At 51.0% G+C, this 23,301-nt stretch overlaps 1 protein-coding gene across 4 annotated transcripts in view; it reads left to right on the top strand.

Annotated features, from left to right (window-relative positions):
- The window catches only part of ARHGAP26 (Rho GTPase activating protein 26), a 145,959-nt gene that overhangs the window by 107,401 nt on the left and 15,257 nt on the right, over positions 1 to 23,301 (top strand). For all 4 annotated transcript variants that reach the window (XM_074883287.1, XM_074883286.1, XM_074883285.1 and 1 more), the window contains exons 19-20: positions 650 to 788; positions 6,077 to 6,230. In XM_074883287.1, coding sequence (XP_074739388.1) covers positions 650 to 788; positions 6,077 to 6,230 — 293 coding nt within the window. The remainder of the gene's footprint in view (positions 1 to 649; positions 789 to 6,076; positions 6,231 to 23,301) is intronic.

Here is a 23,301-nt window from a genome sequence, read left to right on the forward strand (position 1 = left end):
GCCTCTGAAATACGGTTTTCCTGTTGGCAGCCCCCAGCAGTGCCGATCAGTGGGCTGTCAGAGGCAGGGAGAGCAGGGGAAGACACAGGGAGATAGTATTAAATATACTCGAGTGAAGGGAGACCTTGAGAGGGCTGGTCTTGAGAGGGCAGCACCGCTGTCATCTGAGCCTGGGGTTCCAGCAACGACACAATAAATAACCAAACGTCAACAACAAACAAAACCGCTGCCCTTTGGGCTTGTGTGGTTTTAAAATTCCAGCCCCTCAAGAAGAATGTGATTACTCGGTTTTCTGACAGCTGTGGCTGGAAGCGGTGCAGACTTCCCCAAGGGCACCGAGGGCCGCGCTGCGGGGAAGCGAGCGTGGGGACGTGCGGGTTCGTCGTGCCCAGGGCACTCTCACCATCACCTGCTGGGGCCAGGTTATCGGGGTTCTTCCCACCTTGCAACATGCTTCCTGGGTGAAGAATAGAGAAAAGGAGGCGGGGTGGGAACGTGAAATTTCGGAAATTGTACCCAAAATGTTGCCTCGTTGAACATGTGTCTTCCTTACGTGTTGCTCTGCGGAACGGTGCAGCCCAGGCAGGTAGGCAGCTGTTCTGTCCGAAGGGGTGATGCCAAAGAACAACTTGTTTATTATTTTTAACAGATATTTAACACGGTGCCAGAGACTCCGCCATCGAACTCGCAGCTGCTGTTATCTCGCAAGAAGAGCACGGATTCGAAGCCTCCTTCATGCAGCGAGAGACCGCTGACGCTCTTCCACACGGCACAGCCCAACGAGAAGCGTAAGTGTGCCGAGCCGCAGCTCCCGGCTTTCCCACTTGGCAAAGTTTTTGCCCTAATCGTGACTAATGGATTGTAATTCCCATGCCATTCCCATGCAATTTTACTGGTGTCAGTGGAAGAGACGACTCCCGTAACCAGATCAGGCTTCGGTTTCCTCTTCTGTCACGTTGACGTGGAGTGTGAAGATTGCCTGGCATCCGAGCCCGTAGCCAGGGCCTTGCAGTGAGGCCGCGTTAGCAGGATATAGAATGTTGCTGCCCCTTCCCCACCTGACGGGCCCCACTCTCATGTTCCTCAATCCCCTTCTTGCTGCCGCCAGCTGCTGAGATGCTCTCCCGCGCGCGGGCACAGCGCATGTGCCCAGCGGCGGCGCCCACCAGCGTCTCTGACCCTTTTTGGGTGCCCTCAGGCACTTGGCCTTTTACAGACCCGAAAACCCGGCCAGGAGGTTCTGCATTTTTCTGAGGATTATGTACCACGGCAGCTTAAAAATGTCGAAGATCATCTTTCCATTTCTGTCACTAATTGATGCTCCAGATATTTAGGAGTCAGCGCCCCATCCCTACTCATGGCGGGGCAGAAATGTGTCTGCTCAGGCTGTTGCTTCAGGTTGCAGCATGAGCCCAAGTCCCAGCTCTTCCCGTCCCTCCTGGCCACGCGCTCCCAAGCCTTGCCCGGGCTGCTCTTGGAGCTGGCTGGTTGCACAGGGAACTGTCCCAGTTTGCTAAAAAAGCAGGAGAATAACCTGGGGAGCAGAGCAAGTGCTCGGGGGCACAGCCTGCTTTGCTCAGGCTGGGGGGAGCGCTGGGAGCGAGGAGCAGGGGAAGGCTGGAGTTAACCTGTCTCCCCGGGACTTAAAACTGCGGGGTGGACGGAGTGGTTGCTGTGTACTTTGCTGACTCTCAAAACATGTGGGCCTGTCTGCCTCTGATTGAGTTACTGTTAATTATCAGGCACTCTCATTTCGGAGGATGTCCTGACCATACACGTGGGTTTAAGGAAGCAGTGGCAGCCCCAGAGCGTGCACTGGAAATAGTGTCTCGCACAGCTGTCAGTGGAGCCTCAAATATCAAAAGCTGCTTTTGAAAAAATTCAGCCCAAGTAATTTATTTGCTGCTAACTAAGCAGTTGCTCGTTAGACTCTAGAGTTGCCCGGCTGCCGGAGCCTTCATGTACCGTCCTCCCCTTGCCTAGAAGAACTGAGTTCTTTTATTTATTTCTGCATTTATTTATTCCTACAAGAAGCAATGTTTTCTCACCTTTCCTCCTGACAGTCCATAATCTCCTGTGTCTATGGGAAGTCACCACCCTTTTATTCAGTGTTTGCCATCCCTGCTGCATGTGTCAGACTTAAAATAGGTATTGAAAGAGGTAAAGATGGCTCAGAGGAGCCCCAGGCACAATGGGAACACTGAAGGCATGCTGCAGGAGCCGTTCATCTGTGAAACAAAGACATAGTAAGATCTAATAGCTGGAAATTGAAGCTAGACACATTCAAAACATTAACAGAGTGCATATTTTTTAAGACTGAGAGCAATTTAACCGTAAGAAGTTAAGTAGGACAGTGAATTTTCCATTACTTGAAATCTGTTCGTCGAAGTCAAATATCTTTCTAAGATTTTCACTAAAATTCATCATGCAAAGCTGTGTAAAAGCAAAGATTACAATGTTCAACAGACAGGATCAGGCAAGAGAGCAGAGTAGATAATGATAGTCATTATTTTGTTGTTAAACGTTCACATTTCTGCCCACAACTGACCCAGGAACTGGGTATTGTGAAACAAGTGTCATTAACACAGCAAATACACCATTTTGTTCCTTATCAGTTTGTCATTATAAACAGTGTTCTGGCCCTTGGCTCGTATTTTGTTACGCGGAATGCTTTTGTCATCACTTCTGTGCTCCCCGTGGACAGCTGTTACCGAGGTGCCCTGGGTCAGGTTATCAGTCGCTCTGCGCTCCGGCCGTGGCTGGAGGAGAGCCCGGAGAAGCTGGAGGCTTCGGTGAGGCTCCCGCGGCTCTGCTTGACTTATTTTCCCTTAAGGTTCTCACAAGGGTTTGGGTAAGTGGTGAAAACTCAAACTCACGTCGACGTGTTGCTGGTTCTTGATCTGGAAGAGGGGAACTGAGACTGGCTGAGCAGTTCAGCGATGGGAGAGTTTGTTGTTTAGTGAAGCGGGGACTGCAAAAAAATCTGTGAGCCCAGCTCTCCCTTAAGCCCCTCCTTACCGGCAAGGTAGTTTTGGGGGTCTTGGAGAGAAGTTGCTGGTTTGGGTTATTAACTCATCTGCTCTCTGGTTGGCGGGAGCTGGGCTGTGGTGCCAGCAGAGAGGAGATGCAGCCAGGAGCCGGGGCCGGGGGCCGGGGCTGGGGCTGTGCTGCGATGGGGGGTGTCGGTGCTCTCCAGCGTGAGCAGGGCTGGCTGTGACCCCCACACACCCAGCTCTTCCGCGTGACGGAGAGGAAACACGCCTTAGCTGACGGGCAGTTCTGCTCGTGTAGCTGTAAGACCAAATTAAATCTCACAGCAAAGAATCCTTCACAGAAGCTTTTAAAAATGAAGCAAAATACAGTATCAGGCTTTTAAAAAGGAGGAAATAAAATCAAGCAAGAGTTTCAGATTCTGCCATTCATCTCCCTTCCTCTTTAGATGAAACACTTCCAGTTTCTTGGCTGATAGGGGCTTTAATTCAATTTTGGCCGGTCGCTAGCTCTGAGATTAGGCAGACAATTGACACTGATTTGTTAAGCTTACAGAGCTTATTTTCAGACTTCAGCCTTGGGCAGAAAATGTTTGGAAATAATAAGACGTGGTGTTAGACCACGCTCCGTCGGCTCAGGTCCGCACTCCTCGCAGCCTCCCGTCCAGCCGGGGGGTCTGGGGGGGCTCAGCGGGGGCAGCCCCTGCGCTTGGCCACCTCGGCACACTACGGAGCTGCTCTGTCACAGCACAGCTCAACACCTCTCCTGGCAGATGCAGAAAATAGAGGAGTGATTTGAGTTGGCCTTTTGGGGCTTTGAGGTCTGTAGGCAGCTTAATTTCTCTCTTATTTCATCTGCTGGCTTCCACGTCTCCCTGTCAATATTCGTGGAGGTCAGCACTCTGCTTTTCTTCACTTTTGCCTCTTCTTACGTTCTGCATGGATAATCTTTTTCATCACAAAGTGCTTATGCCTTCCGAGTCCCAGGTGGGCTTTCGCGAGCTCAGAGCTTCACGTGAGAGGACGTGGGGCTGCGGCAGGACCCGGTGTGCTCTCCTCCATCAGCCTGCCCCCCGTGACACCCACAGCCCCCGGCTCAGCTGCAGCTCCAGCACCAACCCCACCTCCTGCTGCTGGGGCTGGGCGGAAAGAATGGGCCAATAAATGTCTTTAAATTGGGCACTCTGGGGAAATCACTCTTGTTTGTGAGCTTTTCGTGGTTTCGGGAAGACCTGGCTTCTTGTTTGAGCCACCATATGGCTCAAAGCTGATGAGATTGTTTGTATTTTCCTTTTGGCATGTCAGACAGTGGCGAGTGGGAACTGTGGCTGGGCAAAAACTCCAACTAGGCATGTTGGGGGAACACAGCTGGGGACAGAAGTGTGTGCGGTGCTTGTTCCCTTGGTGGTTCATTGGAGAGCAAGATTAATGAAGTGCAATTGCAGGAACGTGTTGACGTGTATCAGCACAACTAACATATCCTTGGCTTTCGCTAATCTCTGGAAGATAAGATCAACCTGAGCTAAACCAAGTTTTAGCCCTTTCTTGCTGCCCTGTAGGCACCAATTTTGTCCAGGTACCAGGAAAATGCTGCAGCTCCGGCGACGGAGCATGACAAGGAGCGTTAGACTCTGCTCTTCCCCCCGGCACCCACAAACTTTTTGCCAGCGTAGGCTTTTCTCTTTGAAGTGGTGGCAGAGAGTTGCCACAATGTCATGCTCTGCTGTGCCCAAGACAATACTCCTGCCAAGCTATTGTACAGAAATGTAGGTGGTTTCTGTCTGCGGTGTGTTCAGGATTAACTTTTCCTATACGCCAGGAGTTCCTCTGGCACTGTTCTACCCTTTCAATGTGTATGGGATGCAGGTGGGCACTACGCATTCTCCTTCTAATACAGGCCGAGGTGTACAATTTAAAGGGATTGAGAATAAGGGATTCCCCGTTACTATGTGCTTTTTGGTAGTAATTTGATCATATTAGTGTGCACTGGAAAAACAATTTTTTAAAGATTTATCATTGAAGTAGGACTCATTATGTTTTCCAGCAGGTGCCTATCTTTGAGGAAAACACCATCACAGAAGTAACAATTCTCTGCAACAGGGCTGCTTTCCGTGCCATCAGTGATGATAATTGCTTCTCACAATTACAATTACTGATTATACGGAAAAGGCATCTTATGAAAATGAATTAATGTGATTTTAGGTAATTTGGCGTAGAGCTGAGGAGGGAGCCCATGCTGCTGATGTCGGTTTGGGATGCATAATATTTTCATTCCTCACTGCTGAAGTTACACAAATAAGGGGAAGTCTCTTAACAGAATATGCTCAAGGGAAACAAGAAACTCCAGGAAACCTCCAGACCGTCGGCAGAGCAGCGCCGGCGTTTGCCCAGCGCAGTACAGGCAGCACGGCGGCAGGAGCGGGCATGAGGCACTGTTTCAGATTGGATATAAAGCCAAGTTTCTGACCCACAGCTGCTCTGTATTTCAGAAGAGCTGAGCTGAGATGGAGCGGGGACCCCGTCCCCTTTGTCCTTATAGACCTGGCCAGGACAGATCGATGGCAGTTGACGTCAAGTCGTAGGCTGAAGCATTTTTTGCTGAGATAAACGTCAATTGGGTGATCTGTCCTTTTCTTGTTCTAAAATGTTACCCTGCTGTCACACAAATGCTCAGTCCCGTGGCAGCTGATTTCAGTCACAGAGAAATCCATTCCTGTATGGAGTTTGCATTTTAATTTTTTTCAGGTTGTGTGGTACTTTGGATGCCTTTAGGAACATAAGATATTAATGCCTTGAGAAAAATGAATATTTTCTTACTAAAAAAGGTATTAATTTAAAATAGAGCTGCATCTTTTTTTTTTTTTTTAAAAAAAAAGTGCCTGCTATTTGTTGTAGTTTAATGTATAAAACTCTGTTAGCTGACTGCCTGTCTTCTGAGATCTGGTGAGATGTTGCCCCATTTGTGTTAGGGCCGGGGTTATTACCAGGAACGCTCGATGCCTTTGCAGCACTACGCTCGTGACTTTTGTGTGCGATGGCAGCTCTGTGTGGTGGCTGATGATTCTTGGGTTTTGATGTTTTTTCAGAGGAGAACAGGAACAGCATCATCAACTCCAGCCTGGAATCCGTCATCTCTTCAAACGTAAACAGCTTCCTCAACTCCAACAGCGCTCCCCAGCCCAGCCTGAACTCAAGTGATCTTGAACTAGAAGTAATTAAACCCAACAGGCCAAATTCACTGTAAGTACAGTGGTAATTAGTGTTTTATAGGCTCTCTGTCCTTAATCTTTAATCACGGCTGTTTCTTACTCTGAATCCCAGCAGTTTGTTGAAGAATACAATTTAACATTTTAATTTTTAATGGGTGCCTAGCATGTGCCCTGCATTTTTAACTCGGTCTAAGTGGTGGAATTAGTTACTGTGGGTTGTATCTGCTGGTGAGTTTCAGCTCTAATTATTTTGCACATGTGGAATATTTTTCAAGCAGAACTCCTCATTGCTGCTTGAACTGCTCGACCCATCTGGTGATAACTCCAGCAAACACAAAGGACTTTTTTCTTCTGAGTTAAATTCGATGACTCCTGTCAGTACAGTTGATCTCCAGCCAAATCTGTGCCATTGCTTCTGCTATTGCTTCCTTCATCTGGAAAGTTCAAGGGAAAAAATAGCGACCTTAGCAATGACTCCCTGGGGAGGGCTGAGTTATTTATGAAGTCCCCTGAACTTGACACAGCTGAGCCCTCGCGCCGATGGCCGCCTCTGCTGGGGGAATTTCCTTCCTGCCGCGGCTCTGCTGGGCCCGATAGCATTTTCCCACAGAACCTCCCCTTCTCGCACATGTGAAGATCTGCTCAGATCTTCAAGAGCCATCGCAGCCCTTGCAAGCTGAAGCCAGTTCCCCCCCAGCACTCCTCGGCACGCCCCTGCCTGTCCCTGCGGATCGGCCGGCAGGAATGCTGCTCCCTCCATGGCGTTCTATGGCCTCGCTGTAACGCGGCGACCTTCGCAATTAAGGGAGACCTTCCTTCCCACCCCTCCTGTCCTCCCACAGGCCCCAAACACTTCCAGTTCCCACTCAACCGTAGAAGTCCCCAGTCCCCGGGGAGCAGACAGTGACATTTTTGCTTAACTGCTTTCTCCTGGTTATCAGCAGGATTGCAAAGGGCTTGAAATGGATGAGTGCCAGGGTGGGTGCTGGTAGAGATGGTGAAACCTGTTGTTGTTGGCTCGGCTGGTGGCAGGGGCTGGGGTTTGGGGGGGCTGTGGCGCAGAGCCCACTGTCAGCCTGAGGGGACAGCTCAGGCCCCTGACTGCAGCGGTTTGCAGGGGCAGAAAGGTAAGTACCCAGCGGGCAGCCGGCACTGCTGCCTGCCTCGGCGCGCGTGCGAACAGAGGACAGGCTCTGGCTTCCATCCATCCGCTCTGCCTCTCTCCTCACCGCTGCTGCCACTAAAACCATGAGCTGCATGAGCGCCCGACCCGCCCGGCCTCTCGTTGGCCTTGCCTGGTGCTGCCTGCGGGAGCGGGGTGTGTGGGGCTCAGCTCCCTGCCTTGCCTGCTGCCTGTGATCTACCTGCTGCGAGAAAATCACCTGTAGGGAGAGTTGTGGTGGCAGAGTAGAGCATCCAAAAGGTAGGACGCCTCTAAATTAAGGTTGCGCGTGACGTATATTATGTACTGAGTAAAGATGCGTCGATATCTCATGCCCGTACTGTTGGTTGAGCTCTGGAAGTCGGTCACATACCATTCCCCCAGAGGATGCTTTTAGTTTATTTATCCTTTGAGGGGGGAAAAAAATGATGGGACTTACAATTGAGCAAGGTTTGTGGGCCTGAGTCTTGCTGTGACCCTACAGGAGTTGTTTGCCAAAGTTGCAGTTTTTCAGATTCCAAGAGTTGCCTCTTCCCAATAATTTCGTTTTTAAAGGAAGTCATAAAGAAGCTCAGCAGAGTAAATCTGTTAAAGCTATGTGAGGCTTTGGGGAACGGAGGCGTCTTGCTGTTACTGAGGAATTAAGTGAGCAGACTGGCAGCAAAAGCATTTGCTTGCCGCCAGTTAAGGGGCCTTTACAAGTTTGTGAAGTGAAATAGTGATTATCAGGGCAGCTCTTGTGACTCTGACAACGTTTGTGGCATTTGGTGCTTTTCCTCAAATCCAGTGATTATGTGGTTTACGCACACAGGAATACACAAGTTCTCAGTCAATGCTGAGCTAAAGGTTGAAAAGCGAGTCTTAAGGTGGGTGAACAATACCACAAAGCAAGTATTTTCTTCTGTATAACCCCAAATACTTAAATCAAATATCTTTAATCCAATCTTTCGATGAGAAACGAAGCGTCTGACTTCATTTTATTCTTTTTAAACAGTACGTATAGATGTCACATCAGCCCCTCTGTGCCCGCACAAGTCTGTGCCCGTGGTTTTGGCAGGTCCGTGGCACTTTGCTCTCAGTGGCGAAGCGCTCTGGGGGGGTCTTGGTTTGCAGTGGTGAGGATGAGGAGGGTGAGGAGGGCTGCCAGCAGCAGGTCTGTCCCTCAGCCCTGTCTGAACTGTGCCAGGATCCGGACAGCTCTGTCATTGCTGCTCTGCAGAACTACCCAAATAATATCTCTATAAAGCTGCTTCTGGTTTTTAAGCAGCTGAGTAATCTGGGCTTTGCGGGAAGCCTTGGGCCTACGCACGCTGCAGTCGGTCTGTGGTGTCTGTTACTGCCGTGCAGGGGGTTCTGGTGCTCCCCTGTAATTACTGGATCCACAATCAGGGTAATTGGCAGCATGGAAGGTCTCAGGGTGCCTTACCCTTTGCGCTCCTTACAACTGCTCTACCAAATTCTCTGCCGGTGCTGTGAGACCCACATTTGAGCTCTGCTTCAGGACTTTGTTTTTTTTCTTGCATTCTTCACCATTTTCTGTAATTTTCTGGCCATGGACCAAGGCCATCCTGTTCAAGGACCCGTTCAGGAGGGGTTGGCTTTCGGGCAGCCTCCCACGAGTTGATCAGCTGCCTGAGCTGGGAGCCAGCTCTCGCCAAAACTCAAACCCTGCAGCTGAGGAGCTGTAAAATTCCAGGTGTGCGGAGGCCAGGAAGTCCTGCTTTCCTCCTTGAAAGAAAAAGGGATTTCTTTCTGAACAAGAAACGCGGTAAGAGGACAAATATAAAAGAATCCTGGATTCGGTGTTTCCTTCCCTTCGAGGAAGGGACCTCTGCTGCCCTAACAGGACAACAGCAAAGGTTAGTAAATTAATTAAAAACTACTCCAGACCAGAATTTGACTTACACCTATTTTCTGCTAAATGCATCGCTGAAAAAAACGGGCTGATGGAGATATCCGTGAGGGGAAATGCCTTCATTAGTTAGGGCCTTCTACTTTATTCTGAGGTTTAGTGCCTTTTGCTGCGTCTCTTGCCCTTGGCCCCAGCAGCTCTGAAGCAGGCAGAGCGTGACAGCTCTGATGGGGAAAACACATTTTTTTCTGCTGGTCCCAAGGTACCAAACTCTGGTCTGTGCCCGGGGAAGGTGTGAGGTTGTGTTGCCCCAAGTGATGTCCACTGTGGAGCCGGCGGCCGGGCCCGTGCCGTTCCTGACACTGTCACACCTTCCTGTCGTTTGTTGCCTCCTCCCCACAGGCCGCAGCGGGGTTCAGAGCTGCCACCTCCATCCTTTCAGCCGTGGCAGAGCCTGAGTGGGGTGTCCTCACACATGACAGTTCATGTTGGGCACAGTGGCTCCCAGCTGCACGGGAGCTGGGGGAGCTACTCACCCTCTGCAAAAACGCTTGGGGAAACTGCAGGGAAAGGACTTTGACGTTCTTCTTATTAAGCTGAAAACTGATGTTCTTGTGGAAATAATTCCTGTTGATCTCAGTGGGAGACGTGTTGGGACTACAGATGTTAAGGACTGCAAGTCTGGGGGATTTCTTGTTTTCCTTTTGCTGCAGTGAGCGCTGATGCGTTCAGAGGTTGCCTTTCAATGTGTGATGCTGAAAACCATGAACACTCTGAAACTAGAGATATTTGTTTGAGCTCTTGTTTACAAAAGCTTCTCAGCTCCCTTCTGAATGCTTCATGTATCCCGGGGGTCTGCTCCATGGGCGGCTGAGCCGGTTCCTAAATCCCCCCCGTGAGCGTGTGCTGCTTCTCCCCCAAGCCCCCGACTGTGACGAGCGTTACAGCAGCGACGGCCCGTGCGTGCCGGGGCCGAGGTGCCCCCATCTCCTGCCCTTACCCCTGTCCTCCTCCCATGGGTGTCATGGTCCTTCTCCCACTTGCCTTCCCTCCAGCGTGGTCCTTCACCAGCCAGGAGAGAAATTGTTTTGCTGCAGGGCAAAGGCTCTTCCTTCCCAGCCACCAATTGGGATTTTACTATGGGAATGCATTTATTTAGTAGAGCTGGGTTTATTTTTATGGAAAAACCGCTCTGGGCGGGAGTTGTACTCAGTGAGTCAGCAGGACTGCTGTCCTGTGCCAGGAGCTGTCACTGCGGGCGGCAGGGCGCAGAGGGAGCGGGGCTGCCTGCCCGGGGCCACCAAAGCCCCAGGGAGGGGGATTTGTTTTTAAATAAGCGTCTGGTTTCTTTATCCTGCCCTTCCAGAAAACGTCTTCCTGAGAAAACATGGCAAAACAAGAAGCAGAAAGTGCAGTGTTTCTAGCATAGACACATGCTTCAGCTGAAGTGGGGGAAGTTTTCAAGCTAGATTGTGTGATCATGAAAGGCAAAGATTTACAATTGCTGGTTTTAAAACCCTTTAAAAAAAGCGCCTTGCTATGGTGGCTCTGCAGTGCATACCTGTGGCGCCTCTGACGTGGGGTATATCGCTGCGGATAACCGACACCTTGATTGTGCTTTGTAATTTTTCTTCTCTGTTTATTTCTTTATTAGTCTCACCTGGGTCCCCTGTATTATTGAAAGAGCTCTGGTGCCTGCAGGGCCCCGAGTGCTTAAATCTGGCCGAGGCCAAATCGGAGGTGGGTGCTGCAAACACAGGCAGCCGTAGCCGCGTTCCACAGCCTCCTTAGAATCACCTTTTAGTGCTTCAAATCAGCATAAGTCTGAAATTAGCTGTTGGGTATAATACTGGGTGCTGCTGGCTGGCCTCCGGCCTGCGACTTGCTGCGGGGCTTTGACAGCTGTTTGCAAAGCTGAACAACTAATGTGTTACAGTTTGGAAAATAAACAGCAGCCGAACTGGAGGAGGTAGATGGAGTGGCGAGGGTTTCAGTTTCTCCTCTCCCATTAATATCTTGTGGTGTGGGACTGTTCTGAAGGCGGGGTGGGGCCGGGTGATGTTTAGCAGGGTAACTAGATGAGCTGCATTTTTGCACTGCGTCTCCCAAAATTACCAGCCTCGTGAGTAGGAACGTGCGAACGATACCCAGGGGACTCCTGCCTTTTCTTTAAGGGGGAGTGAGCATCTGAAGTGCACAGGAAGGGCTGGGGTGGGTGGCGGAGCACCCAAGATTCACAGCTAGCCCTGGGGACGGTTGCCCAGGTCCCGCGGGTGCCCTGTTTCAGTGGTAGCCACGCACCCCTGTCAGCTGGCCACGGGCAAGTGCTGGGATGACCTGCTGCAGCTCCCAGGGAGAGGGGTGGCGGGGGGCTGTTGGGAAGACAGGCTGGCTGCTATTTCCTGCCCAGAAAATGGGACTAGAATACGAAAACTGGACACTTTTATTTTTTTGAAGTCCTTGGCCACGTCTTTGCAGTGATGTTTCCCCGTGGTGGCTCTGAGCGCTTTTTAGTTTTTGCTGCCATGGGGGGACAGCTCTGCTACCGCTGCTGGAGTGAAGCGCAGCCTGACAGGACTTCAGGGGTGGTTCTGAGCCGTTGAGCAGTTGCTTCTTACAGGTTTCTCATGCTCCCTTAGAGGCTGATTTCTGAAGTTATAAGACCCTCTGTCTCTGTTGGAAGATTTATTTAGCAGTGTTCTCAGAGGCAAAAACCTCCCATTCCTGGGCTGCCTTGGTGGCAGGGTGCCCCAGGAGAACCTGGCCATTTCTGCTCGCCCGGCCGTTCCTCCCCCGGCGGTGGGCAGGGATTTGTGCCATCCTGCCTGGTTGCCTCCGGCGCCGCAGGTCCAGCGGTACGTGGCGTGTCACTGCTGGCTGCTCGCGGGTTGAGCGGGCAGCGCTCTGCCTGTGGCTCAGCCTGCCTTCACGCCTCGCAAGCTGCCCTGGGCTGAGCTTAGAGAGACGAGACCTTCCTGCAAGTCCCCCTGTGAGCAGAGCTGGCTCCCTACGTTTGCTCGTGCTCTCGGCAGAAGCTCACCCGTTTTTCCCGTGCAGAGTGACTTCGGTTTAACGCCCCGAGAAAGCACTGCAGGCGCAAGGCCCGTGCGTGTGCTCGGAACCCAGCAGCGGCTGGGGCGAGCCCAGGGCTCACCAGTGGTGTGGGAGCGGGATGAGTTGCAGGAGAAGGTTTTACCTCTGCAGAGCAGGCACAGAAATGCACCTTTTTTTTCTGTGGGGTGGGACTTGAGCGTCAGCTGTGTGAGTGGGTGTCTCTAAAAATAGCAGGGACTGAGCTATTCAATAGCCCAGACCTCGGGCACCGGCAGGCTCAGCCCTGCCCAGGGCTGACCTGGCATGACCCTGCTGCATCTGCTTGGCCTCTCTAAAGCCCCGAGAAGCCCCCCGACTTTGGAAGGGATCCCCTGAGGTTGGGATTCCTCACGCACAAGGAAATGCCAGAACTAAAGCTGCCGTATGGCCCCTACGGCCTTCATTTCCCTGCCCCGGTGCATACGTGATCTGTCCTTTAATGCTTGTTGCTTTCCCCCGGGGGGGCGGAGGGGCCCGGTGCGTGCCCTGCCGTCGGGCAGCCAAAGGGCAAAGCTTCCCTGGTGCTCTGGTGCTGACTTGTTTCAGCCTTCCCCAGCTTTGGGGTACATGGCTTGGCAATCTTGACGTCCCTTTAACATAGGACAAGATCACGTGGCAGTCAGTGTCTGCTTGGTTTTGTGCTGGTGTGGTCATTACAGGGCAGCTCCCTTTACAAAGTCAATGCCTTTGCCGGTTGCCCTTGGGATTAGCTTTATGGGTGCAAACCAAGTCCAAAACAATGAATGCAGGAAAAAAAATCACTTGATGAAGGAAATATCATCTGTTGCTCCCTCAAAATGAAATATTATCGGCCATTTTTGCCCGATTTATTGTGTAGATACAACCAGCCTAACACCACTGCCTGTGCTCGACGGTGTCTCCCGCTCTCCGCACCCTTCCGAGCCCATTGGCAATCGCAGTGGAGCAGCGGAGACCTTCAAAGTCGGGGCTTTTCCCAGGTGATGGGGAAGCAGGACCTGGCCAGGGGAGGCTGTGCCCAGAGCCGAGGCGCTGGGGACTGCGGGACAGGCTGAGCCCCCACTCCAGCACCCAGCCCCGACATGTCCTGTTTGCTGCACCTCCTGCACCCCAGGGACTCTGCCCTCAGGGAAATAATAGCTTTGGGAAACTTGGATTTAGTCATCACATGTCTATTTGCATTTTACTTTATTTTCTCATTGACCAAGTATGGCTATTTCTTGCCCTCCATGCGTATGGAAAGAAATGAGGAGCAGATCTAAGGTCTAGTGGTCATGAAAAAAATAACCCAGTTAATCTAAGGAAGAGAGGTTATTCCCATGTGCTCTTGATTTACAGGACTAGAATAAATCTTCGTTAGGCATCCCGCTTAAAACTTGAGCAACATTTCTCCTTCCCTGCCTGAAAATGAGAGACATTTCAAGTATTATATATTTGCAAAACAGCCTCCCTCAGTGACTTCTTACTGGGCCTGGGCCGAGCAGTGGCCACGATGTGCCGTTTGAAGAATGGCACCTTCTCCCCATTGCCCCATCCCAGTGCCCTGCTCTGAAGTCCCTCGCCATCCCAAATCCATGTCTAGCAGCAGAGAAACCAGTGTAGCATCATCAATGTATCAAACAGGACAGGATAGTATTTTTTTGAATAAATAACCTCTTAAAAATGTAAATGGCTTCGGCAGTGATCAGCTGTGATGCACGTAAGCAAAAGCACACGAGGAGAAGTAACTAGACCTTTAAATGCTGCTGGTTCCTTGCAGAATTTAAGTCACTTTTTCCACTCTGAGAAATAACTACATAAACATGACACAGCCTTATTCAGCAGCTCTGCTCCCCATGCCTGTGCAGAATGCAGATCTCTGCAGCAAAAATAAATTGTTTAGTTTTGCTTGACTTTTTTTTTTTAAAGCTTTTGTGGAGTTGTCAGTAGTAGGAGTGATGTGAACTTTACAGTACCCTGCTTCATTAGCCACATTCCTGTAAGAACAAATCCTTATTTCAGGAGCCATGTCCCTACACTGTCAGCAGGAAGATTATCCGGGTGCAAAGGGCAGCAGAAGCTGGTGCTGGTTGGGAGTTCAGGGGAGAGTTACTTGGTTTCTGGATGCCGTGTGAAGTTGGCAGCTAGAATAAACTTCTTTTATTTATAGAAAGACCCCCCTGAAGGCTGTTATAGAGAGCATGTCTGGGGAGTTACTTGCAGGCTGTGAAAGCCCAAGAACTCTTTACAGCCATATTCAGCTTTTATTTTATTGGGCACAGAGAAGCTGTGAGGCAGTGGCATTTCATTCTCCGAGCAGAGCTCGGTGAAAGCACGGCAAAGGGGTTATGTGTGCTCCCGGGGGTGATACGGCAGTCGTCCTGGCACCCCGACTCTAGGCCAGCTTAACTCGTACAGTGGAAGAAACCTCTGCTCAAGACTGGATCTATTTTCCTGTAAAATACAGTGCTTTAAAACGTCAGTAAACGTGTGCAGTCCTGGCAAAGCTGAGCTTTCTCGTGGCCGCAGAATTAACCCGTGGTTACTGTCAGTGATCATCTCTGGGTCTGTCACAAAATACTGTCATTTCTGTCTTGTCCAAGTTCTGGAAATGCTCAGATGCTTTGTACTTTCATTTGGGTTTTTTTATGGGTGTTTGTGATATATTCTATTGAATGTCTCGTTGGGTAAATAGAGTTGGAGAGGCCAAGGCGGTTTGTCTGCGGGGCAGCGGCAGCAGCAGCAGCAGCAGCCTGGCCTGTGCCCTCTGTCCTGCCCTGGGATTTGCATCCTCTAAGTAAATCCCGTCTTTATCACACCGGATTCAGCAGTGAGAGCGGGGATGGCAGCTGCTCAGAAGTGTTCGGTTTCAAGCTAGGAAAATGTCCGGTTGCAGCTGAAGTTACTAATTCCAACATGGTGTTAGATGAGCTGTCGGGTGAAGTGGAACCAGCCGGTCTTGCGAGGGAGATGCTCGTTAGTCACTGCTGCAGTTTTCACACCTTTAAAATGCAAATGAAGTTGGTAGATAACGAACTGTTGCACTCACCAGATAACATCTTGCTGACTTGGCAATAAGATTTACCATCCTTGTCAGCAGAATGCTTCTGCTGGGTGCCCGAAGCAGCACCGTGAGGTCATCCCATGCAATGAAGAAGCGGGTACGGTGCCGGCAGGCTCGGGGCTCCGGTTTGCACCTCAGGCCACAGCGGCAGCACGGGCAGGAGCCACGGCCCCAGCCGGCAGCTTTGGTTCCTCTCAGGCTGTTACTGCCCTGTTCGGCGTGGCCCAGGCCTCACGAGGGCTTTGGGAGCTGGCAGGTTATGTGTATGACCTCGGTAACATCCCTGTCGAATGCTTCTTCCCTCTTTTTCTCCCTCTTTCGCTGCCCACTCCTGTTTTCTGCTGGGACTGCACAAATGATGCTGGCAGTAGCTGCACAGCCCCATTAGTGCTGGGGTCTGAGCTTCGGCCCGATCCAGAACCGCCACTCTGTGAACAGCAGTGCAGGATTTCATTTCCCCCTTTCTGATTTGCACAGTTTAAAGCCCAGCTGGCTTTTCTTGCTGGTACTGCTGCGTGTTGAAGGTGGGATCTCCCGTCAGAGTCGAGCCGTGTCCTCTCCACCTTCCGCATCCCCGGGGCCAGCGCCGGCTGCGGAGCCCGGGAGCGCCGTGTGCCGGAGGAGCGGGTGGTGCTCACCCCTGGAGGGAAGGAAGGTCCATGTGCAGCTGAGCCCCTTTGAGTTTTTTATTCCTCTTCTGCCCATTAAAGCCCTCCCTGGAGTGTAACTGGTCACAGGTAACTGGTTTGAGAGCAGCTCTGGGTTTGGGCAGCAGCTAGTTCCCCTTGGCAGGGTGTGGGGAGCATGGCAGTGCCAGGGTGTGGAAGAGCCTCCAAGCATGGACCTGCCAGGGAACTTTTGAGCTTCTGTTTCCCTCTGCGCACCAGCGTTTCTCAGAGGTCAGGCTTACAGGTCAGAGTATTTCTGAAATAATCCCTCCCCTGTTATTAAATGATGTAGGTGAGGTGCAGAACCGATGCACTTCATGGTTTCGAGCTGTATTTTCCCTATAAGTATGTTGCCTGTTTCAGAAGGATGAATGAGGTTCAGGAGATAGGAACCCGGCAGTGCTTCTGAAAGGAAAAAAAATTATCTATAGGTTAACGTAAAACCATACAGAGACCATCAGGCAGGAGAGAGCAGGCAGCACCTGCCCATCCGTCTGCCATCCAGAGGGGTTGTGCTGTGTCAGAAATGAGCCCTTAACCTGCACAACCTCTTCAGTTCCTCTCCCTTTTGTCACTTGCCCTTGTTTTGCAGAGGCTTTCATGGCTCTCTTTCTTTTCTTTTGCTCGTGTTGTTTATATTCCTGAAGAATAATGGCAATTAGAGGTGCAGAAGGCGCAGGAGCGGGTCCCACCCTCATCCTGCCTTCCCATCAGCCACTTTGAGAATGTCTCTCTGAAATGGCATCTCTGGGACTTCTGTTTAAGAAATTTTCTCATAAATCAAGTACTCCTGTCCCTGAGGAACCTGGATTCTCACCTGCTCTACCCCCACCCCAATATTCTGCCCCGCTTTTAATTTGGAAAAAGACCGGGAAAATGCAGTGGGGTTTTTTAATTGACGTGTGTTGCTATAAAAATGGGGTAATTTGTGCTCAGAGGGGTCCTCTTCCTCCTGGGTGGGAGAGCTGGTGCCCAGGAGGGTGTCCTGGGGACAGCAGCTGGCGGGGATGGGGCTGCCAACCTGCTTGGGGGGTTGCATTGAACTCTTAACGCCAGCCGAGCGGTGCTTGCCGTAGTAAAGACATTTCTTACTTGAGCCTCATTTTCTGGTTCTCTCTGTTCATACGAAATTGTAAAAAAACCCTTGTGGTGGGTGCAGGGTGCCTGGACTCTTACATGGTGATAGAAACTGCCTGGTGTGTTTTGGGTAGGTAAAGCCAGACCGCGAGGAAATCGGAACTTGATTAATTGCGAGGCTTCGGGCAAAACAAAGCTGTTTCTTCTTCCTTCCACCGCATTGTGGCCGGCTGGCCGGGAGCCACCGCGGCTCCGGCGAAAGCCAAGAGCTGGGAGAGGCGTTGTCGGGGCCATGAGCTTGGGGTCGGGGCCCCCCCACCAGGACCCTCCTCTGCTGCCTGTGCCGGGGGGGAGTGAAGCCCTGAGCGCCTGGCATGTGCTGGGCACCGTTTGGTGACACACAGCTGGAAACTGCTGGGGCTGGAGAGCCGCCTCTCCCGCCAGCCCCGCTCTGTGCAGCCACACAAAGCTCGGCCCAGACCCTGAAACGCTGGGCTTTGGCCTAGTCTGGGTTTTAATTGCAAAGGCCAGCCACGAGGGGCGGATCTTCTGACTGCCAAACAAAAAATGGCATTTTTTAGGGATTAGGTAAAATCTTGTAATCATAGCTCCTCCGGAAAAGCCTTATCTAAATTTCTTTTTAAGACGAGCAGACCTGTTCCCAGCTGCGGTCATATGCTGGGACTGGGGGTTTTACACTTGGCATCTGTGGTCCCAGGGGGGTGGGATGGCCAGAGCTGGTGTGAGAGGTGCCCTGGGTGGTCCCTAACCCCGGGTCACCCCGGGAAATTGCTGCTCAAAGCATTGCTTTCCAAGCAGTGTCACGACACACAATTATTTTGTCTTTCCTTCCCTCGGTACCTCCTCGTGCAGCTGGTCAGGGTTTGCACCTTTTCTGTCTCCTATCAGAGCTGCGACGTGCTGCCGCGTTGCTCGTGGAAATGGGGAAGAGCCCTGGGGACGCCCCTAATAACCGATCTGCACATAATTTTGTCTGGAGGGACAGAGGATTCTCGGCTGTGAAGCTGCTCTCAGCAGCAGAAAGTCAGCCTGTGCCATTTGATGCAGATCAGGGTGAAGTTACCCCAAATGTAATTGTTTCCTCTTCTGTTTGGAGTCACAGGAAATATTAAAAGGTGACAACAGCAAGATTGGGGACAGCACAGCAAAAATGAGGTGTGAGGTTCTGTGCCAGGAAGAGAAATGAGTTTGCTGCAGAGGCTCACCATGAGCATGGCTTGAAGGGCACTTGGCGGCACTGTGGGGTGGGCTGGGGCCTGGGGAACGGGAAAATGCCGAATTTCTACACCGAAAAGGCAGATACTGCAGCTGGCAAAGCGACGTTCCTGCTCCGGTCACCTGCCGGAGGGCCCAGGGGCGTTTCTCTGCGCCGGGCCGGGCAGGGGGGTTTAGGCAGACGTCTCCAGGGGTGCATTGCATTTTGTATTTTGGACATGGGCTTGGCTTTGTGTTCAAGAGGAGTAGAGATTATTTCCAGCTTAAAACAGAAACCGCCTATCTGCTACTTTTCTTATTTGAGAAAAGATCCTAAAATTCTCAGCCTGTTGCTTGGCTTATTCCACATGACGTAATATTCAAAGTATCTTATGATTTACTTATTTTTTTTGGTGCAGACTGTTGTAAGGGTGTCTGTCTGCTTGGTTTTTTTAAAGCAGTTTTAACTTGGGAGTCCTAGATTGTGCCTGCAGTTAGAAAGCTCCGTAAACTTCAGTGATTCGAGGGTCTGGCAAACATCCTTAAACCTGTTTCTTTGAAAAACACAAGCAGCATACTCAGACTCTGCAGATACATATACTTGAGGCTTAGTTGCTGATGGCAATACATTTTAAAACTTGCATATATATACATGTATATATTTCATAATTCTCTCCTATGTTGCTTTTAAATAATCCTGGATTTATTTTCGAAGCATCTCTGAGGTATTTTAAGATATGTGAAAAAGAGCGATGCTTGTAGGCCACCAGAGCAGTGATCTTCTTTGGGGGAGGGCAGAGGGAAATGACAAACTTCCATTTGAGGTGAGATATTTCAGGCCAAGAGGAAAAGTCCAGTGCTGAAGGGATGCCAGCCTCCCCCAGCACCTCAGCTCGGCGGGCTCGTTGCTTTGGGCTCGCAGAAGGAAAAGGTCAAAGACAGATGGTTTATCTGTTTTTTGATGCTGTGTGGGCTTTTCATATCCCCCAGAGTTTGGAACAACAACTTCTGAAAGCTTTAGCTCTTTCACTTTTTAGTTGGCTCTTGGTCTAGAAACTTTCCACAAATTGAACTTGAAAATTAAACCAAATATTCTCATAAAATAAGTCTCCAGTTCTGTGGCTAACCCCATGTGAACTAGTAGTCATACATCAAAATATTTTCTACAGGCTCATCCATTAAAACAAAGGTAATTTGTCAGGCTAAGAGCCCTTTCACTAATGGGATCAGGCGCCTCTTCCCTTTCGCAGCAGGAGTGAGTTATGTGCTTGCTCTGAATCTGCTGCTTTGCCGTTCCTGGGGGTTGTGCTCCTCCGGGCACTCTCGCCCGCGCGGGGTGTGTGGGTGGCTGCAGACGGACGGACGGACGGACGCTGCAGTCGCCGTGTTCCAGGCCGGCCCGCAGCTCCTCCAGCCCGACTCCCGCCGACCGCAGTTTTTCCCAGCGCTGCCTCTCAGGAGACTTTTCAGAAGTTTCTGCCTTTGAACAGCACTGCTCTGTTTGTGTGATTTGCTCTGGGAACATCTAAGAGTGCTTCTCGCAAGTTGAATTAAATTAGATCCCCCTCCAAGATCTAAAAAAGTGCCTTAAACTTCAGCGGCACATACGCTTAAAAGCCAGCTTTCTTGAAAGCCCGGGAAAGGAAATACAGACATTGCACTTTCACTTCTTTCTTAATTCATGTAATTAGTGTGGAGATAGCTGCATAGCTGTATTTTCTTCAAAGAAACTGCCTCGGACAAATATTGGCTAATGGAAATTTTACTTTCAAATAAAGCAGTATTTGAAAATACATTAAGGCCATTGTGGGGAAATGGATGCGGGAATCAAAGATGCTACACCAAAGCCTTCCCTGGGGCAGCCCGCGGAACAGTCTGTATTTTGTTAGGAGCTGATGTGCAGATCTCAGACTCATCTTCTCGCTGGCCAGTCCTTTCTTTCTCGCTGTTCCCTTCCCTGCCTGCCATCCCCCTTCTCCCCTTTGATTTGGGCCGGGTGGCAGGACCCGGGCTGGCTGCGGTGCAGCGCTCACCCCCCACATCCCGGCTCTGCTTCGAGCAACTCTGCTCAGTCTGCTTCGGAGTTTCTTTTGGGCAGAAATCTCTCAAGTGTGAGCCTAGCCAAAATTTTTACTGAGACTGCTGAAAGCGAAATGATAGTAAATTAGGTCTTTCTGCCACCTATAAATGTCAACACAGTCAAAATATTTTAAAGAAACGGCCGAATGCATTCTTTCTGCAGGCAGATTTAATTCAAAATCAAGGATGTAGCCTAGACTCTCCCTTGTAAAAGTCTTTTGACGAATGTAGGAGTGTTTTCTGAAGGCAGTGCTGGTTTCCAGCCGTACCACACAGGCACTGAAAATGCTGAAAACGTACCAAACCTCCCCAGTCGCCCAGCAGCTACAACTGCCAGGGCCGGGAATGAGCTGGGGCGGGCGGCGGAGCGGCGCGTGAGCGGGGTTCAGATGGGGACCACCTCTGTCCCGGGGCCGGCCACCCCCTCCTCGCCCGCGATCCGATTTCCCAGCAAAAGGCTGACAACTTGCCCCGAAGGAGCAGGAGGAAAACAGGGCTGCTGGCTCACAAAGACATCCTGTCTCCCTCTGAAAGAAGATCCTTGTGCCTAATTAACTTCATAAATTAGCTGGAGCTGTAACGCCACCACTTTAACCTAAAATGGAGGTAACCCAATCTCCCCGGTCCTTTCTGCCGCTGTAAGGGATCCTGCCCGCCGATTAATTTGCCCTTGTCCGCTTTCTGTCCAGCTGCATGTTGGCTGTGCACAAGCCGCTCTGCAGACACTGTTGACAGGGCTGTGCTAAGCTGGGAAATTATCGGTAGCATAAGAACCGCCGCCAATTATTCGCCTGCCCCCGCGTGCTGGCATCGCCCCCCCTGCCGCGGCTCAGCCCCGCGGCTGCCGGCACCTGGACGCGGTGGCAGCCAGCACCGGCAAGGCCGGCCGGGTGTGGAGTGGGGCAGGGACAGAAATCATGGGAGGAGGGAGCAGTGTTTCATCTTTTGTTGTTGGCTGCACTGGCACTTGGAAAAACACGGCCGCAAGCAGCCGTGTCCACTGTGGAGGGGAGGAAAATCCCCTCTGGCTTCTGCCCACGCCGGGATGAAGGGGTGGGAGTGGGGGGAGAGGGGAAGGAGCCGCAGGCACGGAAACAGAGCTGCCTGCTTGAAACAAACGCCCAATGTGCCGGGGAACTCTGGGGAGCAGGGAAAATGTATCCCCCCTTTCAGTGCAGCCAGAGCACAGGTCTGATGGGGAGCGGCTGAGGGAACTGGGGGGGTTTAGTCTGGAGAAGAGGAGGCTGAGGGGAGACCTCATGGCCCTCTGCAACTGCCTGAAAGGAGGGTGCAGAGAGGGGGGATGAGTCTCTTGACCCAAGGAACCAGCGCCAGGCCAAGAGGGAATGGCCTCAAGCTGCGCCAGGGCAGGGTCAGACTGGCTCTTAGGAAGGATTTCTTTGCAGAAGGGGTTGTTGGGCGTTGGAATGGGCTGCCCAGGGCAGGGGGGGAGTCCCCATCCCTGGAGGGGTTGAAGAGTCGGGTTGACCCAGCGCTGAGGGATCTGGTGGAGTTGGGAACGGTCAGGGTGAGGTTCATGGTTGGACTGGAGGATCTTTCAAGGTCTTTTCCAACGGAGATGAATCTGTGATTCTGTGGGGTGCCCGTCCGTCTGTGGGCTGCCGGGTGGCATCGTGGTGACAGAGGATGTGGGGAGGCCTCAGCAGCGTGGACCTTCCGTGTGCTCTTCAGCAGCAGGAGCTTCGCCCTGCCTCGCTGGTGGCTCTGCCGGGGTTCAGAGGAGCGGTGCCCAGTCAGGAAGGGTTTGTGCAGGCACCTTCACGTGAGCTTGGAGGCAAAGAGGTCTCTGTACGACAAAGCTGAGGCTGAGCCTGAGCTGTTTGCTGAGGGCCACAGGGCAGTTGGGGCTCTTCCAGCCCATGCTGGTTTGGTCCCTGACAGCTGCTTCTTCAAATAATGACACCAACTAATCATCTCTGTGCAATGTATCACCTCTGTCCAGTATATCTGTAGCTTTTGAGTGTGGCAGCCCAAGATGGGACTTAAAATTATGTATTTTACTATGGCTTTAGTTATGTTTGACATGACAAAAAGTGGTTTTCAGTTCTTTTACAAGGCTAGGCTCTTCCATGTGTTACTAACGTCGTATCAGTTGCCTCCAGTCTCCATCCTCAGAGGTTTCCAAGCGCTGGTGGATCCACCTGCTGCAGTCTCACAGCACCCCCCTTCTTGAGGGGGTCAGAGACCTCCCAGGTCCTCCCCAAACACCTCGGGGACTCTGGGCACAGCACAGGGTGCAGCCCACAGGGAGACTTGGGAAAGCACATGAAATGTTAGAAATAGAAGTGAAAAAATAGCCAACTGGAAAAAGAGAATTGAATGTATTAATCTTCCCTGTATTTGATTAATGGGAAGGGAGAAAAAGCTACATTCTCAGCTTGATTGCAGGCAGAGGAATTGAGGTTGGGCCAGTAAACTGGGAGGGTTGTTGTGCTCACACCTCCCAGCTGGGCTGCACTGGGAGGGGATGTGCAACTGGAGGAGGAGGATTTTGCTGATGAGAGCTGATGAGGCAAAAGTGTTATTACAAAGTTTGGGTTTTTTCAAGTGAAAAAAAGATGAGAAAAGAAAGAACAGAACAAATTCAGGACTTCTTTTGATAAATATGATCAAATTGGATCATTTCAGTATTGTTGTCTTTGGGTTTTGGAGTGAAGTGTTCTGATCCGCTCTCTGTAACTGATGTTTGCAGAATCCTCGCGAAACAAAGCAGCACAAAGAACAAATATACAAAAGGAAATCAGGCAAATCAAGTAAATGCATAAAATTATTATGCAGTGACTTTACTCACCCATTATTCTCAAATCACTTTTACAAGCCAAAATAATCCTCATTGTTTTTCCCAATGTGTATGACTTATGTGGGCAGGTGTTAGTTCTTTACACAGTGTGAAGAATATTTGCACGATACAAA

This window comes from Strix uralensis, chromosome 14, assembly GCF_047716275.1.
Source record: "Strix uralensis isolate ZFMK-TIS-50842 chromosome 14, bStrUra1, whole genome shotgun sequence".
NCBI classification, from domain to species: Eukaryota; Metazoa; Chordata; class Aves; order Strigiformes; family Strigidae; genus Strix; species Strix uralensis.